Source organism: Hypanus sabinus, chromosome X2, assembly GCF_030144855.1.
Source record: "Hypanus sabinus isolate sHypSab1 chromosome X2, sHypSab1.hap1, whole genome shotgun sequence".
Taxonomy (NCBI): Eukaryota; Metazoa; Chordata; class Chondrichthyes; order Myliobatiformes; family Dasyatidae; genus Hypanus; species Hypanus sabinus.
In genome coordinates this window covers 5,090,772-5,117,233 of record NC_082739.1, presented here as the reverse complement: position 1 = coordinate 5,117,233, position 26,462 = coordinate 5,090,772, and the positions used below count along the sequence as shown (strand labels likewise).

Here is a 26,462-nt window from a genome sequence, read left to right as displayed (position 1 = left end):
CCAGAGGTCATGGTTAAGGGTGAAATGTGAAAAGTTTAAGAGGAACTTAAGGGGAATCTTCTTCACTCAGAGTGTCGTGAGAGTGTGGAATGATCTACCAGCACAAATGGTCTATGTGAGCTTGATTTCAGCGTTTAAGCAACATTTGGATAGGCACATGGATGGTAGGGGTATGGGGGGCTATGGTCCGGGTACAGGTCGATGGGAGTAGGCAGTTTAAATGGGTTTGGCATGGACTAGATGGGCTGAAGAGCCTGTTTCTGTGCTGTATGGTTCTGTCAGTGTAGGTTCTGCTCACTATTTTTCAATGGATCTGAATCTTCATTACTCTAAAGTTGTTGTTGACAATCAGCAAAGCTGAAAACATACCACTGTGATGGATTCTGCATTTTTAGCCCCCCCCCCCCCCCAGAGAGTGATCATGCTATCCATCTCAATCATTGTGGGCAAAGAACTGTCACTGAAGTGGAAAAGGAGATATTGGTAAAAAAAAAATCTTCATCCAACAGAATTCAAAGAGCATCTTAACCTTTCTAAGTTTTACATCGTAGCTCTGCGTTTATGGATTTCACTATTGTGCTTATGGGCTGTGGACTTTTCAGACTTCTGCTGTTTATATTCTGTGTTTTTATCTCCCACTCCTTTTCCGTTTTGTTGTGTGAGGGGAGGAGGTTTGGGGACTTTTGTGCGGGAGAGGTGTTTCTGTTCTATTTTGTGTGGGGGGGGTTTTGGGGGTTGCTGTTCTTTGTGCAGGGGTGGGGTGGGCTTGATGTTTCCCTCTGAACGACTTTCATGTTTTGTTTCGTGGCTATCTGGAGAAGACAAATTTCAGAGTTGTAAATGGACACATGCTTTCATAATAAATAAACCTTTGAACCTTTGAACATTGTGCCTTAAGAACCACCTGTGAGTAAGGTGAAGAAGAATAAGAAAGAAATATGAAGCATAGAGCCTGCCTGGTGAGATGTGTGACCACCAATAGTGAGGCAAATCAAGCAGGAGATGCACAAGGATGCAGAGTCAATGGATTAGGGAACTCCAGAGGTTTGATGAGCTACAGAAGGTTATGAGAAATCTAGGTCAGTCCATTGAAGAGGGTTTGAACACAAAGATGAGAATTCTGAAACCCAGATGTTTTCCAAAGTAGCTTAACAAGACGGGGGAGGATGGGTGAAAAGATAGGTGGGTGTTAATTATTTTTTATTTAGAGATACAGATTGGAACAGGCCCTTTTGGCCCTTTGAGCTGAGCTGGTCAGTAACGCCCAATTTAATTCTAGCCTAATCGTGGAACAATTTACAATGACCAATGAACCTACTAACCAGTGCATCTTTGGACTGTGGGAGGAAACCAGAACCCTAGAGGAAGCCCATGCATTCCATGGGGAAGACATTCCAAACTGCTTACAGTGGTCACCAGAATTAAACTCTGAGCTCTAACACCCTGAGCTGTAATAACTTCATGCAAATTGCTACACTACTGTGACACCCACCGTAGGAAGCAGAGCTTTGGGTGAACCTTTGTAAATAAATAAATAAATAATAAGAAATAAAATAATAATTCCCTTTGCTTTTACCCATGTTGGTTTAACATCCAATCCAAAGGTTCTGCTTGATACTTTATTCTTTGCAGCTTGTTCTTGTTTTACCAGTTGAATTGGCTGATTGGGACTCACTGATATTCGGGCACTGTGTGGCGAACCTAACAAGTCTTCCTATCAGCCAGTTGCAATCCTGCCTGAATTAGTGTGGAAATGGCTAACTGAGCTGATATTTTTAATATTTGACTTGATAAGCCAGTAGTATTGCCAGCTCTGCTTTAATGTACTCTTGGAGGTTTCATTATTGATCCTCTAGTTTCTACATCCCTGCCCAGCTAAATAATCTTTTCACAACTAATGAACATCTGTTGGAAGGCAAGAACCAAACAAACATAATATTTTTTTGATGGCTTTTTGGTTGGGTTCATCTGTGTATTGTTCAAGAGATACTTCATTTAATTCCTTGTGGATGAGCAAGTCTAACTATATGTTTATAATTTCTCCCTCTCTCCCCATTGCCTTCTCCTCCCTATCGCCCCCTCTCTCTGTCATTCCCTCTCTCTATTCCCCTTTCTTTCTTCCTCTCCCCCTTCTCCCTTCCCCCCTTGCTCGCTCTCTTTCTCTCCACCTTTCTCTCCACCCTTCTCTCCACCCTTCTCTCCACCCTTCTCTCCACCCTTCTCTCCACCCTTCTCTCCACCCTTCTCTCCACCCTTCTCTCCACCCTTCTCTCCACCCTTCTCTCTCCCCCTCTCTCCCCCTCTCTCCCCCTCTCTCCCCCTCTCTCCCCCTCTCTCCCCCTCTCTCCCCCTCTCTCCCCCTCTCTCCCCCTCTCTCCCCCTCTCTCCCCCTTCCTTTTTCTTCCTCTCAGTGGTCTAGACAGTTCCTCTTGCTTCCAAGTTGTGTCGCTGATGAGGTCACTAGCTCAAGGTGGGAGAACTATCATCTGCACCATTCATCAGCCCAGTGCCAAGCTCTTCGAGATGTTTGACAAGGTATGATTTATATGATTGCTTTAGCACTGAAGTGAAGACACGACTCTTATCTGTGAAGTACACTGTATGTTATTTTCAGAATCTGATTTTACATCAGGTGATATTACACTGCATGCTTCATCTAATCCTGTCAGTTTCTCTTTTTGTCCTTTCTCCATCATCTACTTTTCCACGTTCTCCTAAAATACATCAGTCCTCTTCACAGATGCCAATCTCTCAGGTTGACTTCCACACTCTCACACCTCCACTAAAGAACTCTCCTGGATCCATAGAATCATATTAGCTTCTCAACACTGAATGAGACCATTCAGCCCATGGCATCTGTGTTGCTCAAAGACCCTAATTGCACCTTCCAACACTTGTTTCATCGGTCATGGTGCTTCTACTACACATTCAGGTACAGTGGAGATGTGATGAGGGTTCCTGCCTCCAGCACTCTTTCAAGCATTGTGTTCCAGATGAAGGAGTAATACCTCATCTCCCTTCTAATCTTCCCACCAATCACTTTCAACCTGGATTTTGACCCGTCTGCTAAGAGAAATGTGTGTGGCCTTAGTCGGTCGTGGTTGACCATGGGTACTACGCCTCTGGTCGAAGCTGGAGTGGCCTGTCCAGGGCACAAGCCAGGGCGGAGTCGATATGGAGATCTGCCTGTTGCCCATGCAGTGGGGACCCCCCCCCCCCCCTCTCCATGCTGATGACAGGTCCAAAGGGACGACGAGAGTCGATACGGTTTGGTGCCAGCAGCATCGCAGGAGTTGCCGTGTCGGTGCTGGGTACAGCAGTCAGCCGCCTTCGGGACTCCGACTCCGGATTTTTCCTCGGGGTTTACTCCCAAAGCCTTTCCCGTGAGCGGGTATAGCCGCAAGGCAGCGGAGGTTTGAAATTGGAGTTTTCCCTCTCCTAGATGAGCTACCATCCGTAGTTAACAAGCCCAATCTGCCCGGAGCAACTGGGTTTTAAGGCACCAGTGGCCCGCCTTGCCTCTTCTCCTGCTAGTGAGAACAGCTCCGCCAGGCATAAGGACTATGCCACGCGTGAAGGCCAGGAGTTGGACTTGGTTGTCAGAGGCTGTTAGAGACACACACCATGAAGAGCATTTGTTTAGCATTGGGAGCTCGTCCCCACTAACACCCTTCAAATATAACTACCCTTGGAGCCCAAGTCCTTCATATTTACTCTATGGGTTAGGTAACTGACCATTATACCACTGGCATTAAGGGCAGCAATGAAGGTCCTCCATCTTGGTCTGCCTGAACCATCGCACACAGATATAGAAGGATTCTTCATTGCTGTTTTTGTAAAAGTTTCTTTTGACCAGTCAGGGTTGTTAACCCCGAGATGAACCTCTGAACCTGGAGGACTGATGGACCAATCAGTCTGGCCTCTACCCCTTGACCTGTTTGGCATGGGTGACCCTACCAAAAGTCAAAACACAAAGCCCTGATTCTAGCCAACGTAGCTGTCCAGGTATTTCAGAGATGCAAGCCTCCAAACCATGACAAGATTGTGGTACTCCTGAAGGTTACTCTTTATTGGACCTTCTTAATTCTATACACCCATATTTCTCTTCAACCCCATCTTTTCTTTGTGAATTATTTGCCAAATAACATACCTCTGATCCTTAATTTTGGTACCTTCTACAAGAAGATCTTCTAACACCTAGGGCGGCACAGTGACACAGTGGCTAGCATGACACTTTACAGTGCCTCATTATGAGGAAGCAAAAGTAATTCATTTATATAATGAAGGATACTAGGGGCTTGAACTCTGAAGGTACCATTAATATTGTGGTTGGGGACAAGACCCATGAGAACCATGTTGGTCCTTTACAGGGTTCAGACAGTGATAGAGCATTACAGCACAGAAACAGGCCCTTTGGCCCATCTAGCCCATGTCAGTCTGATCTGCCTAGCCCCATCTTCCTGAACCCGGACATAACCCTCCATACCTCTCTTATCCATACACCAATCCAAGCTTCTCGTGAATGTTACAATTGAAACCTCATCCACCACTCTGCTGGCAGCTTGCTCCAAGCTCATACCACCCTGTGTGAAGAAGTTTCTCCTCAGAATGCTCTTAAGTATTTCACCTTTAAACCTAAGTCTGTGACTTCTAGTTGTAGTTTCACCCACTATCAGAGGAAAAAGCCTGCCTGCATTCTCCCTACCTCAACTCATAATTTTGTATACCTCTAGAAAATCTCCCCTCATTCTCCTGCCTCCCTCTTCATTATCAGACTGACCTAAAAGTAGTCCATTCATGTGTTGGAAATTTCTCTTTCAGTATCACCAAGGGCATTTAATTGCTTATTGGTCTCTTTAACCTGTCTGTGTGGGATCTTGCTGTGTAAATATTAGTCAACCCAGTGGTGCAGTTCCCCATCTGAGGTCTGTGTTGAGTAACTTTGTATTTTTCAGTACTTTCCCCTTTCACCTAATGCATCATGTTGTCTCATTTCATTTTATTTAGCATGTTTCTTTTGACATAGAAGGAGGCCATTTTTCCATTGAGGCCATGTTAGCTCTTGGAGCAGTCCCACTGGACTTATTTCACTGTAATCTATATCCCTTACTTGAGCCTCATCTCTTTGAATTCGTAGCAAGACAGATGTTTAACTTAAATAACTATCTTCACCCATTCAGGCAAAAGCAGACAATCTTCAAGGAAGAGATATTTAATTTGACATTAACCAACATGTAAATTGACCACCGTTTCCTTCCCCTTTGTGTTTCAAGCTTGTAGGGCCTCAGCTTGGTGGCAAACCACACAAAGTTCTTTTTCATAGATATTTTCTGGGAGATGTGGAACTGTGGTTTCCAAAGCCTACAGACTTCTCACCCCCCATGCAGTAGATGTCATGAGTTCAGAGGTAGAAAGTGATCCCTTAGTGGACGGCAAAGTGGTGAAGCTGACACGCTTTGGGCTTTTTCTAGTTATTCTTGTTCCTGTGTGATACATACCAAAACCTTATATAGTTCCGGTTGCTATATTATCAAAGGATTTAGAGCAATATTGAAGGTGCAGAGAAGGTTTACATTTCTCATGGTATAAATAGAAACCATCTGGTCTGCTGCTTCATCAATTCCATGTCCTCACCTATTTCCCTGTAATATATATGGATAGGGAATGTACAGAAGAATATTGCCCAAACACAGGCAAATGGGACTATCTTTAATGGGCATTTTGGTTGGCATTTCCGTGTTGGACTAAAGACTGCTTCCCTGCTGAATTACTCTAATCTGTCCCTTGCCTGTCAATGCCCTCCAGCTCTCCTGCCACCCACCCATGCCACAGGCAATTAACCATAGCCTATTTACCTACTGACAGCATGGAGGAGGAAACCAGAGCACCCAGGGGGAAACACAGGTAGTACCGGGGCAATGTGCAAATTCCTCAAGAACAGCACCAGGGCTCAGGATTGAACTTGGGTCACTGGAATGTGAGGCAGCAGCATAATCTGATATACCACTGTATTTCCCACAGGGGTAAGGACTACATCATCAGGGAAGGTGGAAGCTTGTTTTGAGATGTTCAGGAGATCCTCCCAAAGTGTGAAAGTTTTTGAAAGCATTGATGAGGAAAGACTGTTTCCACATGGGGTGAGGAGATTATTTAGAGGCCATAATATAAGACGCTACCAGGAAATCAGAATCAGAATCAGGTTTATTATCACCAGCGTGTGACGTGAAATTTGTTAACTTAGCAGCAGCAGTTCAATGCAATACATAATATAGCAGAGAGAGAAAAAAAATAATAAACAAGTAAATCAATTACATATATTGGATAGTTTATATTAAAAATGTGCAAAAACAGGAATACTGTCTATTTTTTTAAAAAGTGAGGTAGTGTCCAAAGCTTCAAAGTCCATTTAGGAATCAGATGGCAGAGGGGAAGAAGCTGTTCTTGAATCGCTGAGTGTGTGTCTTCAGGCTTCTGTATCTCCTACCTGATGGTAACAGTGAGAAAAGGGCATGCCCTGGGTGCTGGAGGTCCTTAATAATGGACACTGCCTTTCTGAGACACTGCTCCGTGAAGATGTCCTGGGTACTTTGTAGTCTGGTACCCAAGATGGAGCCAACTAAATTTACAACCCTCTGCAACTTCTTTCGGTCCTGTGCAGTAGCCTCCCCCTCCCCCCCCCCCCCATACCAGACAGTGATGCAGCCTGTCAGAATGCTCTCCACAGTGCAACTACAGAAGCTTTTGAGCATATTTGTTGACATGCCAAATGCTTCAAAGTATAGCCGCTGTCTTGTGACTACATCAATATGTTGGGACCAGGTAGAGTCCCCTGAACTGAAGACAACGTCTTGATCCCTAAGCAGTGCACGAAACACTGCAGTCAGCCATGGCTTCTGGTTAAGGAGTTTGTATGTTCTCCCTGTGACTGTGTGGTTTTCCTCCAGGTGCTCTGGTTTCCTCCCTCATTCCAAAGACATATGAGTTAGCATTAGTAAGTTGTGGCCATGCTATGTTGGTGCTGGAAGCGTGCAGGCTGCACCCTGCACTTTCTCAGACTGTGCTGATCATTGACATATTTCACTGTGCTTTGATATACATATGACAAATAAATCTTTGTGTGTGTGTGGGCAGTGTTGGTGGTGGAACAGGCAAAGAGTGAGAAAATGCATACCCTCTAAACAACTGAGGAAAAAAAGACTTGCCTTGCATCCTCAGCCATTCCTCTCCATTCAGGGCACTATTCTTGGATTCCCCAACAGAACTGCCATAGCTTCACACTCTGCCACAGGACCACGGTGATGGCACTGCTGAGAACAGGCTGGCAGAAGATGCCAACGCCCCTCATCCTTCTCTGTTCACATGCACCTACACCACAATCCTTAACAATGACAGAGGAGAACTGGACTTTCAAATCTTTCTGCCAAAATTTGGGCCAGTGTTAGTTGATTTATGTTTAGGGTTTGATGCCATGTCTCACAAATTTACAGTGTGGCTGTGGATCAATAGTTGCACTGTCCAGCCCATTTGTAACGTTTGGCTTGAGTAAACTGTTGTGTCTAATATCTGAAGTGAGACAATTTGGGATTTGGGGAGCTCCTTCCCCTCCTCTCACCTTCTTATTCTGGCCTTTCTCCCCCTTCCTTTCCAGTGCTGATGAAGGGTTGTGGTCCGAGCTGTCAGCTGTTTTCATCTCTGTGGATGATGCCTGACTCATGGTCTCAGTATTATTTTTTATTTCTTTTTACTGTTTGTCGTCTTTGGAATTGGTTATCTGTCAGTCCTTGTTAATGTAGAGTTTTTCAGAAATTCTATCGAATTTCTTTATTTTCCTGTAAATGCCTGCAAGAAAACAAATAAGATAGTATATGGTGACATATATATACTTTGATAATTAATTTTACTTTGAATGCTTTGAATATATGCAAATTCCTCCAGTATTTTGTGAACGTTGCTCACCAATTTCCAGCATCTGCAGAATCTCTTATGTTTAGAAGAAAATGGATTTCTTGAGACTCAAAGACCAAGCTTTGCAACTGGATTATTCTTGTCACTGATCAGTGGATCTGCTGGTTCAGTGTTTCCATCCCCTGCAAAATCTATTAAGCTTCAAAGGACACGCTGTAGTTCAATCCTGAACTTTGATGTTGACTGCCACCTCCTGTTGTATGCTGGCATTACAGGTCATGAAATGTCAACCAGGAAGGAATAAGACAGTGTGAAAGTGCTCATTAAATTCTTGCCACAAAACAAAGAACAGTGCAGCATAGAAACAGGCTGTTTGGCCCACCACATTTGCACTGACCATGATGCTAAAGTAACTAATTCCATCTGGGAGTGCATGGTCTATATTCCTCAATTTCCTGTCTGTTCATGTTTCTGTGTAAGTGCCTCAAATGTTACTTGACAGAGGGATGCATTGACTGTGTTGATTTGACTTGGCTTATTCCCCTGTAGCTCACAAGTCAGTGCTCACCAGTGAAGCAGAACAGTCAAGTTGTTTCGTGGCCACCACCAATGTCACAAGCCTTTTATTATAGTATGACTTAACTGATTGAATTTGTATCTACCAGCTTCTGTGATGGAATTGAAATCCCATTTCAGGATCAATGGTCCAGGCTTTTGGATGTTTGGTGATATTAATCACTAATTAGTGTAACTTTCCCCAACCCTCAGCATCAGTAACTGTAACTCCATCAACTTAGCTTACCCCCAGATTCTTACCCCATTTATTGAAACATTTAGTGATCTACAGAAATGACATTACAGGAAGCTATTTCACAGTCTGTTGGGTATGTAGAATAGGTTGCCAGAGGAAGTGGTAGTGATGGGTACAGTTGCAAAGTTTAAAAGGCATTTGGACAAGTTTAGAGTGATATGCAGTAAATGAAGGCAATTAGGACTAGATAGGACTAGCTAAGGTACTTTGGTCAGCATGTACTAGGTGGGTGAAGAGCCTGTTATGGGTTGTATAACTCTATGGTTCTATGACGCAAAGTGAACAATATGGTTAATTTGCTTCTTTTCACAAAGCGGCTGAGTTTATAGATGAGGGCGGCAATGGCTAATATGAGGGGGCGTAGATTTAATTTACAGAGTGTGGTGAATGCATGGAATGCCCTGCCAGTAGAGGCTGTAACATTAGAGACATTTAGGAAACCCTCAGATAGGCACATGGATGATATAAAAATGAAAGGCTATGTCGGAGGGAAGGGTCAGATTGACCATGGAGTAGGTTAAAAGGTCAGCACAACTTTGTAGGTTAAAGGGTCTTGTATTGTGAAGGGTTGTAGGTTAAAGGGTCTTGTAAAGCTGTATTGTGCTCTATGTTGTGAGCTATTGTTTCCTCTGTGTCAGTAAATATAACCAGTACATGTGAATTTGGATTTCTGGTCATTTGACATAGTTAGCTTGCAAGTGGGAAAACGATAGTATATTAGATGAACACTTTAATGAAAGCATGCAGAAGTAGTTTGTACTTACTCTTACATGTATTCTGTTTGTGGAATGTGGTGTCAGCAGGGGTGGCAGAGGCAGGTACATTAAGGACAGTTAAGAGACTTTAGGTAGGCACATGGGTGATAGAAAAATGGAGAGCGATGTGGGATGGAGGGATTAGGTTGATCTTGGAGTAGGTTAAGGGGTCAGCATAACATGGTGGGCTGAAGGGCATGTACTGTGATGTGATGTTTTAAGAGAAGCATTGAACTGCATACAGGTTAATCCAAGTCTCCTTCCTCTCCTCGCAGCTCTTCATCGTGAGTCAAGGACAGTGCATCTACAAAGGGATTGTTCCCAACCTCATCCCCTTCCTGAAGGGACTTGGTCTGCATTGTCCAACCTATCACAACCCTGCTGACTTCAGTACGTAAGGAAAAGACTTTCCATTAAAGGGTTTCAACAGAAACTTTGGTGGATCATATCCCTGGGCCTAAATCATTTCTGTGATGAACTGCCTGACTTTGGTCAGGGTCGGGTTGGGATGTAGAATCATGAGATCGAAAACAACGAAGGCCTCCCCACCCCAGTCTGTCCCCTGTCCCCAGTGGAAAGGGGGTCTCAACATTACAGTACACTAGGTTCAAAGGAGTGAAAGCAAATAGACCTTGAATGATTGTCTGTGTAGAGCCCTCTCAGGGTCTGTCTTCGCTGAGGCTGCTGACGAGGCCAAAGAGTAGGGGTGTACTTCTATGCTTATTTACTGAGTTGTCGATGCTGGTTCCTCAAGATGTTTGCCTGACAACCTGTAGCATCAAACTGGCTCTCACCTGGAGTCACACATTCGAAATGTTGGAAGAACTCAGCATATCAGGCATCATCAATAGAGAGAAATGACCAGTCAACCTTTATGCCAAGACCCACCACAGTCCTGATGAAGGGTCTCGGCCCGAAACACCAACTGTTTATTTCCCACCATAGATGCTGCCTGACTTGCTGAGTTCCTCCAACATTCAGTATGTGTTACTCACGATTTTTAACATCTGCAGAATTTCTTGTGTTTCACCTAGATCATAGCATACTACAGCATGGAACAGGCCCTTTAGAACAACTTATCCATCCTCTCTTTCTTAACGTTGTGTTGGGGAAGTGTCTCCTTCCAGCCCCTTTTGTTGCAGGGACATTGGATCCAGTCTTTTAATTCTGACTGTGAATGTTGCTTTTCTTTCCTTGCCCAGTCATTGAGGTGGCTTCTGGTGAATATGGAGATTTGAACCCTGTGCTCTTTAAGGCTGTGCAGGATGGAATGTGCACAATGGCGGAAAAGAAGAACTCAACCAATGGCAGCGATCCACCAGGCTGGCCCAGCCAGAGCCTTGCGGTAAGAAGCAGTGAGGATTGAACTGTGCCTTGTAGATTGGTGACACTGAGTATCAGTTCAGAGGATCTTCAATGGTAAAAATAAACAAAACCAGCTTGTGTCCTCTGAACTGCTCCACGTTGGATTCTGATGTTTTTAGTCCAAGTTTCTTTCAAAAGACAGGAAAGGGGCACAAAACTTGTTGCTTCACGTTCATTTTATTAAGCATTAATAGAACAAAGAAAATTGAAAATGGACAGTAACAGGAGCAGAGATTAGTAACAGAAGGGAGAGAAGAAGCAAAAAGAAAGATAGCACGACTGTATGGTCAGCTCTTTTTAATACTCCATAGACGAGGAACATTCAGTTCAAATTCGTAGTTAAGAGTCAGCCAGTCAGATAGCCCTATTGAAATAATGCAGCAGCAGAGAAGCTTCCAGAACTTTCCAGAATCATACAAATGTAACCACTAGTAAACATACTAACCAGTTACATGCATATAAGTAGTTATAAAAATACTAGCATCTAATTAATTTTTAAATTACAAAGATGCTGACAATTAAAGTCTAATCCAACACCTATTTGAGTAAAACTCTAAGAGAATGTTAAATAAGTTTAATAATTATAGTGCTTATTGACATTTCAGAGCATGTAAATGCAGATACTATTGAAACAAAGCAGAAAGGTTCCCACAGTTAATACCACCAGCCTAATTAGGGATAGGATTGGACCCTCATTGAGAGTCATAAGGATCTGCCTCACAAATGGAGCAGAAGAGTCCCCCTCTGGGTCAAGCTCCATATCGATAATATTGAAAGAGTACAGAGAAATTTACAAGGATTTTGCTAGGATTTGAGGACCTGCGTTATAGGGGAAGGTTGAATAGGTTAGAACTTTATGCCCTGGAGCGTAAAAAAATCTGTGGGAAAATATGACAGAAATTTGTAAAACTGTGAGGGGTATAGATATGGTAAATGCAAGCAGGCTTTTTCCACTGGGGTTGGGTGAGAATAGAACTACAGGTCATGGGTTAAGGGTGAAAGGTTAAAGGGGAACATGGGGCAACAACTTCGTTCAGAGGATGGTGCAAGTGTGGAACGAGCTGCCAATGGAAATGCTGGATATGGGTCTGACTGCAACATTTAAGAGAAATTTGGATAGGTACGTCAATGGAGGGCAATGATCCAGGCGCGGGTTGATGGGATGGGGTAGAATAATAGCTTGGCATGGACCAGATAGGCTGAAGGGTCTGTATCTGTGCTGTGGTGCTCTATGACTCCATGACACTGGGATCCTCTGTGTCAACTTGAGGGAATCTCTTCCATTTCATTGCGAATGGCTATGACAAAACTGAGTGATCCACTCTGATTCTGTCTCCCTCTATTCAGGACTCGGGCCCAATTGAGAGCCGCACTTTTGCTATAAGCTCCTTTGCACAGTTTTGTATCCTTTTCAGAAGAACGTTCATTTCCATATTGAGGGATGCGGTAAGTCCAGCTGCCTCTGCCCTTCTCTTTTAGGTCCTTATTTTCTTGGGGTTTTTTTGCATTATTTATTTGTATTTGTAATTATTCATAATTTTATGCCATATACAATGTGCCAGTGATAATAAGTCTGATTCTGAGAGTCTGGTTCAAACCCACACCAATGGCTGTGCGTTCCTCAGGACAGTTGTTCTATCTACTAGGACTGATAACATACAGGAACTGATAAACAGGCTGGACGAGTTCAGTTGAATATTTTCCCAGTTCCAATGCCTTCAAATCGGAGCTCGGAGCAGTAACAGAAAAATCACTAATATAGTGACAGCGTCATTCACATTGATACAACATTCAATAAATCACACAAAATGACAATTGAACATTTCCAAAGGCATGACACTCCCTCAGTACAGCCTTTTATTTATATACAAAAGATTATTCAAATGACTACAGTATCACAATACACGATAATGCAACATTAAGAACATCATAAAACATACTATTTACAGTCTCAAATTAAGATTAAGATTAGCTCTATTTGTCACATCTACGTTGAAACATACAGCGAAGTGTGATGTTTGCTTCAAATGAAATCAGCGAGGATTGTGTTTGGCAAATATTGCCAGGTTTCATGTGCCAACATAGAATACAAAACACTCAGTAACCCTAACCATACACCTTTTGGAATGGGAGAGGAAGCTGGAGCACCCAGAGGAAACTCATGCAGACAAGAAGAGTAGACAATAGACAGTAGGTGCAGGAGTAGGCCATTCGGCCCTTCTAGCCAGCACCACCATTCACTGTGATCAAGGCTGATCACACACAATCAGTACCCCGTTCCTGCCCTCTCCCCATATCCCTTGACCCCGCTATCTATAAGATCTCTATCGAACTCTCTCTTGAATGCATCCAGAGACTTTGGCCTCCACTGCCTTCTGGGGCAGAGCATTCCACATATCCACCACTCTCTGGGTGAAAATGTTTTTCCGCATCTCTGTTCTAAATGGCCTACCCCTTATTCTTAAACTGTGCCCTCTAGTTCTGGACTCCCCCAACATTGGGAACATGCTTCCTGCCTCCAGCGTGTCCAATCCTTTAATAATATATGTTTCAATCAGATCCCCTCTCATCCTTCTAAATTCCAGTGTATACAAGCCCAGTCGCTCCAATCATTCAACATATGACAGTCCCGCCATTCCAGGAGTTAACCTTGTGAACCTACGCTGCACTCTCTCAATAGCAAGAGTGTCCTTCCTCAAATTTGGAGACCAAAACTGCACACAATACTCCAGCCCTGTACAGCTGCAGAAGGACCTCTTTACTCCTACACTCAATTCCTCTTGTTATAAAGGCCAGCATGCCATTAGCTTTCTTCACTGCCTGCTGTACCTGCATGCTTGCTTTCATTGACTGATGTACAAGAACACCTAGATCTCATTGTACTTCCCCTTTTCCTAACTTGACTCCATTTAGATAGTAATCTGCCTTCCTGTTCTTGCCACCAAAGTGGATAACCACACATTTATCCACATTAAACTGCATCTGCCATACATTTGCCCACTCACTCAACCTGTCCAAGTCACCCTGCATTCTCATAACATCCTCCTGACATTTCACACTGCCACCCAGCTTTGTGTCATCAGCAAATTTGCTAATGTGACTTTTAATCCCTTCATCTAAATCATTAATGTATATTGTAAACGGCTGCGGTCCCAGTACCGAACCTTGCGGTACCCCACTCGTCACAGACTGCCATTCTGAAAGGGACCTGTTAATCACTACTCTTTGTTTCCTGTCAGCTAGCCAATTTTCAATCCATGTCAGTACTCTGCCCCCAATACCATGTGCCCTAATTTTGCCCACTAACCTCCTATGTGAGTCTTTATCAAAAGCTTTCTGGAAGTCCAGGTACACTACATCCACTAGCTCTCCCTTGTCCATTTTCATAGTTACATCCTCAAAAAACTCCAGAAGATTAGTCAAGCACGATTTTCCCTTCATAAATCCATGCTGACTCGGACTGATCCTTCTACTGCTATCCAAATGTGTCGTAATTTCCTCTTTTATAATTGACTCCAGCATCTTTCCCACCACTGACGTCAGGCTAACCAGTCTATAATTCCCTGTTTTCTCTCTCCCTCCTTTCTTGAAAAGTGGGACAACATTAGCCACCCTCCAATCAGCAGGAACTGTTCCTGAATCTATAGAACATTGGAAAATGATTACCAATGCTTCCACGATTTCTAAAGCCACCTCTTTAAGTACCCTGGGTTGCAGACCATCAGGTTCCAGGGATTTATCAGCCTTCAGACTCAACACCGTCTATCCAACACCGTTTCTTGCCTAATATAAATTTCCTTCAGTTCATCCTTTACCCTAGTTCCTTTGGCCACTATTACATCTGGGAGATTGTTTGTGTCTTCCCTAGTGAAGACAGATTCAAAGTACCTGTTCAACTCGTCTGCCATTTCCTTGATCCCCATAATAAATTCACCCGTTTCTGTCTTCAATGGCCCAATTTTGGTCTTAACTTTTTTTTGCTATTCACATACCTAAAGAAGCTTTTACTATCCTCCTTTATATTCTTGGCTAGTTTACCTTCATTTTTTTCTTGGCGTATTGCCTGTTTTGTTATCTCCTGTTGCTCTTTAAAAGCTTCCCAGTCCTCCGGATTCCCGCTCATCTTTGCTATGTTATACTTCTTCTCTTTTATTTTTATATTGCCCTTTACTTCCCTCATCAGCCACGGCTGCCCCTTACTCCCCTTAGGATCTTTCTTCCTCTTTGGAATGAACCAATCCTGCACCTTCTTCATTATTCCCAGAAATACCTGCCATTGTTGTTCTACTGTTTTCCTTGTGAGGGTATTGTTCCATTGAACTTTGGCCAGCTCCTCCCTCATAGCTCCATAGTTCCCTTTGTTCAACTTAATACTGACACATCTGATATTTCCTTCTCCTTCTCAAACTGTAGGTTAAAACATATTATATTATGGTCACTACCTCTTAATGGTTCCTTTACCTCGAGGTCCCTGATCAAATCCGGTTCATTGCACAACACTAAATCTAGAATTGCCTTCTCCCTGGTGGGCTCCAGTACAAGCTGTTCTAAGAATCCATCTCGGAGGCACTCCACAAACTCCCTTTCTTGGGGTCCAGTACCATTCTGATTCTCCCAGTCTACCTGCATGTTGAAATCCCCCATGACAACTGTATCATTACCTTTGCGACATGCCAATTTTAACTCTTCATTCAACTTACACCCTACATCCAGACTGCTGTTTAGGGGCCTGTAGATAATTCCCATTAGGGTCTTTCTACCCTTAGAATTTCTCAGTTCTATCCATACTGACTCTACATCCACAGATTCTATGTCCCCCCTCGCAAGGGACTGAATATCATTCCTCACCAACAGAGCCACCCCTCCCCCTCTGCCAGTCAGTCTGTCCATTCAATAAGATGTATATCCTTGAATATTCATTTCCCAGGCCCTGTCCACTTGAAGCCATGTCTCTGTTATTCCCACAACATCGTACTTGCCAATTTCCAACTGAGCCTCAAGCTCATCTACTTTATTCCTTATACTTCGTGCATTCATATATAATACTTTTAATTCGTTACTCCCCTCTCCTTTCATATCAATTCCTATTTCACTTGGCCATACTGTATGATCTCTTCTTGAGCTTTCTACTCCATTGATTCTGTTGTCCTTTTTAACTTTTCTTATTTTCACTTTCCCTTTAACTCCATCCTTATATTTCCAGTATGTACAAACCCACAGACAGCATTGGGAATTGGCCCCCGATCTTACAGCTGGCACTGTAATAACATTATACTAACTGCTATGCTAACATTCTGCCCCGAAAATACTGTTAATTAAAATGCGTTTATCACTATCTACGACACACTCAAGCCCTCGAGGGGCCCTGGTTTAGATCCTTCATTTGTGTGACATGAAAAGCCTTGGTCTGGCAGTCCGTGCGGTGACCTTTGAGTGCCCAGGAGGAGGAAAGGGCACCTCCTGCCTTACCTACCCATTTGATGTGCTGGGTTCCATGGTTTGAGACTCCAGCTACAGTTTTCATCAGAGTTACTGAGCATCTCCACTCCTTAGAGCAGATCCTGGTCTGGGCATGACCTTCCACAACCGCTGGACTAAGTGTGTAAATGTAGGAGGGGACTATGTTGAAAAATAAATGTGCTATGCTTTCTAAAATGGACTCCTTCTACCTTAGGCCACAAACTTATCAATCACCCTCATGTAAGGCAGAGATTGATATATTCTTGTTTGGTCAGGGCATGAAGGGATACAGGGAGAAGGCAGGAGATTGGGGCTGAGAGGAAAATTGGATCAGCCAGGATGAAATAGTGGAGCAGATTTGATGGGCCAAATGACCTGCTTATGGTCTTATGGTGTGGCATCAACACGTGACCATTTAAAGTATCTTCGGCTTTTTCTGGAAATCTCTTAGTGACCCCATATGCCTTGTCCACTCTAGGTTCTGACCCATCTGCGTTTCATCTCGCATATTTGTATTGGAGTCCTGATTGGTCTGCTGTACCTCAACATCGGTGACGAGGCAGAGAAAGTATTTAACAACACAGGATGCCTCTTCTTCTCCATGCTCTTCCTCATGTTTGCTGCTCTGATGCCAACTGTACTGACATGTAAGAAAAAATCTTGTCTTCCTGGTTGAATGTAACTTTATGATTTTTCCTTGTTTCTTCGGAGTGGTTAAATATTAGTAATTAAATACCAGGGAAGAAAGACACCTATTTGAACAGAAACTTTCACAATCTCAAGACATCCCAGAGATTTCAGCTAACTATGATGTTGGAGATGTTTGGCTAACTTGTACAAAATTTCACAAACTGAAATGTATTACTGACATTTGATGATTTGAGTTTTTGTTTAAGCAATGCTGAATTAGGGATAAATATTGGCCAGAAAACAGAGAACAATTTCAAAGTAACGCACAAAATGCTGGTGACACTCAGCAAGTAAGGCAGCATCCATGGAAATTAATAAACTGTTGATGTTCCATGCCGAGATCCTTCATCAGGACAGGCTCTCCCGATTTCCAGCATCTGCAGAATCTCTTATGCTTACAACTTCAAACTACTTTCTTGGGGACTTTTCCTCAGTACCAGCTCAACACATTGGCAGCAATTTAGATTTTATGTTCTAGTCCCTCGAGGAATTTGCAGCTGCAACCACTTTATACGGTGAATGATAATTCACAGGTCATTAATTTCATTGAACAATTTTTCTGCAATTTCTACCAATGATCTAAAGTTACCCATTCTTATCTCCATGTTCAGAAAAAAGTCTATTTAGTCCACACTCTATCAAACTTTCTATGAAATTATTCTCCAGCAATATAGTTCTGTAACCAAGGTTGTAAGGGGTGAGTAGCTACATTCCTCAACTTGTATCTGGAAGAACACAGTATGTTAAAATTTCATGAGAGAGCTGGGGATGTAAATACAGTCAATCTAAATAAGTCTGAAATAAGGAAAAATGGCAATCATCATTATTCTGCTATGAAGTCCAATTAGAAGCTTAATTGGTCATTGTAAATTGTCCCGTGATTAGGCTAGGGTTAAAATTGTGGGTTGCTGGGTGGTGTGGCTTGTTGGACCAGAAGGGCCTGTTCCACTCTGCGTCTCAAAATAAATAAACTCAGCAGGCTGGTGTGAAATCACTTCAGGGAAAGAAGTCAGCTATACCCACCTGTTGGGCCTATATGTGACATCAGACTTACCCTTTGAAATATCAACTTGTTGTATCAACTGTTAAGACTGTTTGAGACAATTGTTAAGGGCAAAGCAAGAAATACTGTGCAACATCATTTTCGATCCTGATGGATACTAAAGTTGTAGTGACAATAGGACACAAGTGCAAGAAATTGTGCAATTGCAGGAAATCCAGAATAACCACATACACAATGCTGGAGGAATGGCGTTTTGGACCAAGACCCTTCACCAGGACAGTGGGATGGGTTGTAATGCTCACATCTTGTCAATAAATTAATAAAAAAAATCATTTTAAGTCTGTGCAGAAGGAAATCTAGATCACCATTTCTTTTTCTCTCATTTCAGTCCCTCTTGAGATGTCCATTTTCTTGAGGGAGCACCTCAACTACTGGTACAGTCTGAAAGCCTACTACTTAGCCAAGACAATGGCGGATGTTCCATTCCAAGTATGTACTTCTTCAGTATCTATCACTTTCTGCCATTGATTCAATGTTACATTGAAACTGTACATCAGCAGTGAAGAAGGTAGAAATGAAGGAAAGCTCTTCAGCCCTTTGAGCTGGTTCTAACATTCAGTGTTTTCATACCTGATCCAAATCATAAATGCAACCTCAGAATTGGCTCTGTTTCATTCTTTCAATCTCAGAAATAACAGTGCTAAATGAGCAAGTATCTGTTGTTCTACTGATCTACTTTGTGTTGTGGGAACTGATCTTCATCGACTAGCAGTGAAGAAAACTGCACGATCAAAACCTAACCCAGATGCACATTCCTAACTGAAGCCATGATCAGGCAGTTGTGGATAGAGGCACAGGCCAGTGGCGTTGGGCTACAATCCTACCCCCAGTTTTCCATCTGCATCATTCTGGTGACAGCAAATTGTTGACTTAAAGGTTGGGGCATCCTGTTCTGAAACTTTTGAATCACAGAGGCATACAACATGGAAACAGGCCCTTTGACCCATCTGGCTCATGCTGAAGAAGACACAGATCTGAGCCAATCGCTTTTGCCCATATTTGACCCATTTTTCCTATCCACATACTCATTCAAGTGTTTGTTCAATTATGTTAATGTACCTACTTCAACCACTTCCTCCAGCAGTTCATTCCACATACATACCACCTTCTGTGGGTATAAAAAGGTTGCCCCTCAAGTTCCCATTATACATCTCTCATCCTAAACCTATGCCCTCTAGTTTCTTGATTCCCCAACCTTGGAATAAAGTCTGTGCACACTTACCCCTGTTTATGCCCTTATGATTTTATACACTCCTATAATATCACTTCTGATTCGCATACACTCCAGTGAATCTGCTCAGCATCTCTCATAACTTAAGTCCCTCGAATCCTGGCAATCTCCCCTTAAACCTCCCCTGCATTCTTTCCATCTTAATGGCATCTTTCCTTTAATGGGGTAACTAAAACAAACATCCCACCTTCTATACTCAGTACTCTGACTGCTGAAGGTCAGCTTGCCAGAAGTCATTTTCAACAGTGTATCTACCTGTGGTGCCAATTTCAAAGAACCATATACTTGTACTCCCAAGTTCCTATGCTTTATAACACTGTAAAAGTCCTACCCTTATGTTGCTTCCTAAATTGCAACACCTTGCACTTGTCCAAATTAAGCTCAATGTGTCATTCCTTGACCACTTGCCCAGAGGATCAAGATCCCTCTAATTCCTGATAGTCATCTTCACTGTACACGACACCACCTATTCTAGTGTCATTTTCAAACTCCTTGTACATTCTTATCCAAGCCTGATATAGATGAAAGATGAAGGCGCACCTCCAATCATGGGCCTCCAATCTAAGATACAAACTTTAGCCATTTCCTTTGCTCCCTACCATCAAGCCAATTTTGTATCCAGTTAGCTAGCTCTTTGCTGGATTTCATGCACTCCAACTTTCCAGAGCAACCGACCATGCAAAATCTTATGCAGAAGCTTATCAAAGACCTTAGTGAAGTGCATATAGATTATGTTTACTGCCCTGCCCCATCAATCTTCTTGGTTACTTCTTCAAAAAATCAATCAAAATCATGAGGCATTATCTCCTTTTCACAAAGCCACTTTGACTTAACACTAATCAACGCTTGTTTTATCTAGATATACAAATGCTTATATATCTTATCCTCAGAATCCCCTATGGGAACTTACCTACCACATATACTGGGCCTAATGATCTTTAGTTCCCAGGCTATTTTATTTGCAACTCTTCTTAAATAAAGGAACAACATTAGTTACCTTCCAGTTCACCTTCCACTTCACCTTCCACTTCATCCTTAGTGCCTATTCGCTATCTCAGCCACAGTTCCCACAATTCCTTCTCCAGCTTCCCATAATGTTCATGGATATACTTAATCAGGCCTTGGAGACTTGCTCAGTACTGAAAGGTTTCTCTTTAGGGGAATAAAAATGTATTTTCTGCACCATCACTGAAGGTGAATGATTTTTAATGTTCTAAGCAGGAACTGGTGCATGTAGTTTCCTGGGCAATGTTCTAAAGGACATGTTGACCAACCCCGATAAACTAGATTTCTTCCTGCAGGTGATCTGTCCAATTGTGTACTGCAGCATTGTGTACTGGATGACGGCACAGCCTCCTGAGGCTTCACGGTTCCTCTTATTTGCAGCGCTTGCCACAGCGACTGCACTGGTGGCCCAGTCACTTGGACTGCTGATCGGCGCTGCATCCACATCTTTGCAGGTAAACCAGGAACACACTACCTCACTCTTTTTGTATTTCTTAATTAATTAACTTTAGAAATTAATATATATATTTCTTATTGTAATTTATAGTATATTTTGTGTATTCCATGTACTGCTTCCACAAAACAACACATTTCATGACATATATCAGTGATAATAAACCTGATTCTGTGTTTCAGTGCAGTTACAGGTTGACCTGTATTGCACTTTACTTTGTAAATGCAACTCTGTATTCTGCATTCTCTTTTCTTTTTACTATCTCAGTTTAATTATGTATGACACATATGGCACATAAAACAAACTTCTCAGTGTATCTCTGTATATGTGACAATAATCAGAATCAGAATCACGTTTAATATCATTGACATACACTCAGTGGCCACTTCATTAGGCTTACCTGCTCATTAATTCAAATATCTAATCAGCCAATCATGTGGGAGTAATTCGATGCATAAAAACCTTTATATATTGTTAAGAAGTTCAGTTGCTGTCAGACCAAACATCAGAATAGGGAAGAAATTTGATCTAAGTGACTTTGCCTGTGGAATGATCGTTGGTGCCAGACGGGGTGGTTTGAGTATCTCAGAAACTGCTGATCTTCCGGGATTTTCACACACAGCAGTCTCAAGGGTTTACAGAGAATGGTGGGGAAAACAATGAACATCCAGTGAGCAGCAATTCCATGGGCAAAAGCACCTTGTTAATGAGAGAGGTCAGAGGAGAATGGCCAGACTGGTTCAAGCTGACAGGAAGGCGACAGTAACTCAAATAACCAAATGTTACAACAGTGGTGTGCAGAAGAGTATCTCTGAATGTGCAACCTGTCGAGCCTTGAAGTGGATGGGGGCAACAGCAACAAAAAACCACACCGGGTTCCACTCCTGTACCTAATCAAGTGGCCATTGACTGTATATTTCTTATTGCAATTTATTTTATGTATTCCATTGTACTGCTGCTGCAAAACAACAAATTTCACAACATATGATGTCAGTGATAATAAACTGGACTCTGGTTCTGATTATGTTGTGAATTATTTTTTGTTTTAATAAACCAATTTGTCACAAATTTGTTGTAGTAATAAATGAATACCAGTGGTGCTTCAAGTTACCTAAAGGTTGGCTAATCATTGTGTGACTGGCATACAAGAAGGCCATTCAGGCCATACATATGCTCATCATAGTTAGGTGCTTCAAAATTAAGGAATTGATTCTAGATGGGGCTTGATTTTCCCTATTCTAGGACTCCATTCACTCACCACCAACAATTCCTGAAGGACTGGCCCAAAATAGATGACAGTTTATATCAGGAATCACTGACTACAAAATCCAGGCCATTGTGACCTGCAGGTGACTGAGCTAAATTCTGTCATGGAGTCATTCATTTTGAAACTAGCTCATGAGATGCTCTTTGGAATATGAGTGCCCATGTTGGTCAGATACTGCAGGAAACAGAGCCAACATAGTGCAAGGCAAGGATTTCCCCATAGAGGGCCGTGAAAATCAGCATCTATCATCAAAGAACCCCATCTTCCAGGAAATGCCCATTTCTCTGCAACAATCAGTCAGAATGTGCAGAATCCTTAGGTCCCACATCAGGATTCAGGAACAGTTATAACTCTACAAACATCAAGCTCCTGAACCAGTGTGGATAACTTCACTCATCACTACTCTGAATGGATTCTACAACTTAGACTCACTTTCAAGGACTCTTTACAACTCATGTTCTCAGTATTATTTTATATTTTTGCAGTTTATCTTCACAGTTCAAAGTAAAATGTATTATCAGAGTAAATTTATGGTAGCACAGACAACCCTGAGATTCCTTTTCTGCAGGCATACTTAACAAATCTATAGAACAGTAACTGTAAACTAAACATCAGAAACTAAACTGTAAACAAACTTTGCAAATACAGATATAAATAAATAGCAAATTGTCTTCCTTTGTGCATTGGCTGTTCGTCAGTCTTTGTGTGTTTATGTGTAGTATTTCATAAATTCTATTGTATTTCTTCTTTCCTGTAAGTGTCTGCAAGAAAATGAATCTCAAGGTAGTATATTGTTGACCATTCATCAACGGAACTGGGTTAGGAAATTCACTACACAACTTTTAATTAATTGAAGCTCACAGTCTATTGTCTCTGCACAAACAACAATGTAACTATGTTGACCCTCCAAACCAACAACTTAAAACATGAATTCTACTGTTCCCTCTGTACCAATATTCACCCAGACCACTTTTCCAATTTATAACACCGAAATAGGGGATCTCCATTAGCCAGACAATCAACCCTTCTTGTCCCAGCCCCTGGTATGGGGGTTCTTCCTTGCAATAGTGATTCAGTGAAGTTATCGCTACCTTGTATCTGAAAACCTCTGCTTTATACTCATTCCTTCCCATTCAAATATTGCATTTCAGTGTTATTGGCTATGGGTCATATTACTGACCTTTAACACTTCCTTATTGTTCCTAGTCCATGCCAGCATCCATTTATTTCCCTTCTTCTGCAAGTGACAACTGGTAATTTGTGGCTTTTTGTTCTCTTTGACTCTGACTAGTTTAAAGCAGTCAGACTGTGTCACCCAGACACTGGGAGATAACATGATTACTTCTACAAACCTGCCATTGTACACAATATACTTAAATCTGAGAATGATCTCAGGTTTAGTAGGTCCATAGCAAGAACTCCTTGAGTCCACGTTCAATTGTTCTGATTAGATTATCCCAGAGCAAGAATCCATTCATCAAACAGTTCACAAGATGGAGGTTACAAAGCAGCTTCACAAAATGATAGCTTCCATCTCCTTGAAGCACATGACAAGAACAAAGAAATTAGTTTGTCTGCTTCCAGTGACCTTAAATCATTTAAGTTTGACATTTTCTTCCAGGTTTTAATTCCTCCATGGCCAACAATATGGTAACATACTGGTATACGTACTTTGATAATACATTTAATTTGAACTTTGAACTTCTTTGAAAGACATCCTACATTTAGCAAAGCTGTCCTACTATTCCTCTAAAATCTTGTATATATTTCCCTTCAACTAGCTACCCTTTCAAAAATGTACTAAGAAACCTGTTTCAACCGTGACTTCACCCTGTCAGAGAGATGCCTTGTTATTCTACCTATCTCTCCCCTGCTGTCTCTGTATCTTGATAATAACTTGTTTTCTTTTCTCATTCCTAATAATGAAGAAGGATCTTTAACCTAAAACATTAACTGTTTCTCTTTCCACAGATGCTGCCAGAACCTATTAAATGCGTTTTCAGTATTTTCCAGCCAGTTCTGGGGCTTGTTGGAAAACGTGCCTGAAAGCTAACCAAGCCCCAATTCCGAAATATTAGTATTGTAAAAAAAGAAAGCTATGTTGATCTTATCTAATTAATAGCTGGCATTTATATGTATTGTATGTGATTGATATGAAAATTTTATTTCACCCAGATTGCCACGTTTGTGGGTCCCGTCACTGCTATTCCCGTGCTCCTGTTTTCTGGATTCTTTGTTAGCTTTGATACCATCCCCACATACCTGCAGTGGAGTTCCTATGTCTCTTATGTCAGGTACATATGCTTCTCTTCTCCTAACTTGCTGGTTTCTTCTTCCTGCTGTAGCTCCAAATCATCCCTGCTCAACTGTGAGCTTCATTCCAGCACTTGACATTGAGTCATGTCCTCCAAAGTGTCCGCGGGTCATTGGTTTGGTTGTGTGTTGACACAGAGGGCATGGGCCCTAGCCACAAAAACTGAGCATAAATATCTTGACTGATAATCCAGTGCAGGGGTTCCCAACCTGGAGTCCACAGATCCCTTGCTTAATGGTATTGGTCCATGACATAAAAAAGGTTGGGATCCCTAATCCAGTGGAATGCTGAGGGAGTGCTATATTGTCAAATGTGCTGTATTATGGGTGAGGACTGATTGTCCCATCTACAGTTAAGGATGGATACATAAGATCTCATGACAGTATTGAAGAACATCTGGAGTGTTATCCCCAGCTAATATTTCTTAGTGGGCCAACTTCACAGCAATGAGTTAATTTGGTCAGCTTCACATTGCTCAATTTGGAACTTTTCTAAGTTAAATTCTTGACTGAGTTGCCTAATTTCTTACAAAATACACAGTTACTGACAGGACCCTTAATAACTTTGATCTATAGAGAGATCTTGGGGTCTAAATCCATAGTTCCTTAAAAGTGACTGCATAAGTTGATAGGTTGGGAAATAAAGTGCTTGCCTTTATTGGTCAAGGCATTGAGTTCAAGAATCAGGAAGTTAGGTTACAGCTTTAGCCAAAGAATGGTGAATCTATGGAATTCATTGCCAGAGATGACTGTGGAAGCAAGTCATTGGGTATATTTAAAGCAAAGGTTGTTAGGTTCTTGAATAGTCAGGGCATCAAAGGTTACGGGGAGAAGGCAGAAGAATGGGAGTGAGAGGGATAATAAATCAGCCATCATGGAATGGTGGAACAGCCTCAATGGACAAATGGCCTAATTATGCACCTATGTCTTGTGTCTTATAATCTGTATAAAAGCCTGGTTAGGCTTCATCTGGAGTATTGAATTCCAGTTACCCCATTGTAGGAAAGATGGGGAGGCTTTGGAGACTCTGCAAAAGAGGTTTACTAGGATGCTGCCTGGATTGGAGAGTTTAAACTATAAAGGCAGATTGGACAAATTAGGATTGTTTTCTCTTGAGCAGCGGAGACCTGATAGAAGTTTATAAAATTCTGAGAGACAGAGATAGACCACAGATTGATTTTCCCCGGATCAAATGTGTAAAACTGGAAGATATGCATTTAAGGAGAGAGAGTCAAAGATCTAAATAGATGTGTGGGTCAAGACTTTAAACACAGAGAATGGTTGGTGCCTGGAATGCACTGCCTAGGGTGGTGGTGGAGACAGATGTGATAGAGTTGTTGAAAAGGTACAAGGATATGCAGAGAATGGAGGGATATGCACCATGTGCAGACAGAAGGGATTAGTTTAATGAGGCATCATTAGCTTAATTAGTCTGGGACAACATTGTCGGTCTGTTCCTGTTCTGTATGTTCTGTAAGTGTATCATATGGCTGTGAAATGCTTTGGGATATCCTGAACAGGATGTGAAAGGCATCACAGAAATGTGTCTATATTTTTCAGCATCTGATCTTTTCAGGAAATGTTCATGTCCTTTTCTAACAGTCCTCAAGATTTTAATGCTCAGACTTGGTATTGTACAATTTTTTTCCCAATTTTTTTTTTGCGTACGCTCTTACTCTGGCAGCTTCTGTCAGTGGACTGTGCTCCAAGTCAGATCGAAGGAGTGGCTCATTTCCTTCTCCAGGGACTTGTGCCCCCAAATCCAGGCTGGGGAATGCTGTGCTTCCATTTTACAGAGGGATCACCAGCACTTTTACTGGTTTCTAAACCCCAAATGCTATGATCAGCTTTATCATTACTCATTAGAGACATCACTGAGTCAGATGCAGTCTGTTACACACGTAAAAACCAATTTATTTGTTTATCTTGTACTGATGTGTATACTCAAGTTTCACCTGAAAGGCTATAATGGCTTAAGAAGGCAGCTCACCAGCATCTTCTCAAGTTGGAAATGGGCAATAAATGCTGTTCTTTCATGAGACACTGTAAACCCAGAAATTAAAATCTTCAAAAAGATTTCACAATTCCTTACCTAATCCTGTTAGTGTATCTTTTGTCTTGATTTGGTTATCACCTTCTCTGT

General features: G+C 42.0%; 1 protein-coding gene across 1 annotated transcript in view; it reads left to right on the top strand.

Moving 5' to 3' along the window:
• Positions 1-26,462, top strand: part of abcg4a (ATP-binding cassette, sub-family G (WHITE), member 4a) — a 158,003-nt gene that overhangs the window by 130,172 nt on the left and 1,369 nt on the right. The window contains exons 7-14 of the mRNA XM_059957300.1: positions 2,412-2,535; positions 9,747-9,861; positions 10,674-10,816; positions 12,184-12,282; positions 16,775-16,943; positions 18,378-18,478; positions 20,582-20,740; positions 24,182-24,300. Of these exons, the coding sequence (XP_059813283.1) occupies positions 2,412-2,535; positions 9,747-9,861; positions 10,674-10,816; positions 12,184-12,282; positions 16,775-16,943; positions 18,378-18,478; positions 20,582-20,740; positions 24,182-24,300 (1,029 nt within the window). The remainder of the gene's footprint in view (positions 1-2,411; positions 2,536-9,746; positions 9,862-10,673; positions 10,817-12,183; positions 12,283-16,774; positions 16,944-18,377; positions 18,479-20,581; positions 20,741-24,181; positions 24,301-26,462) is intronic.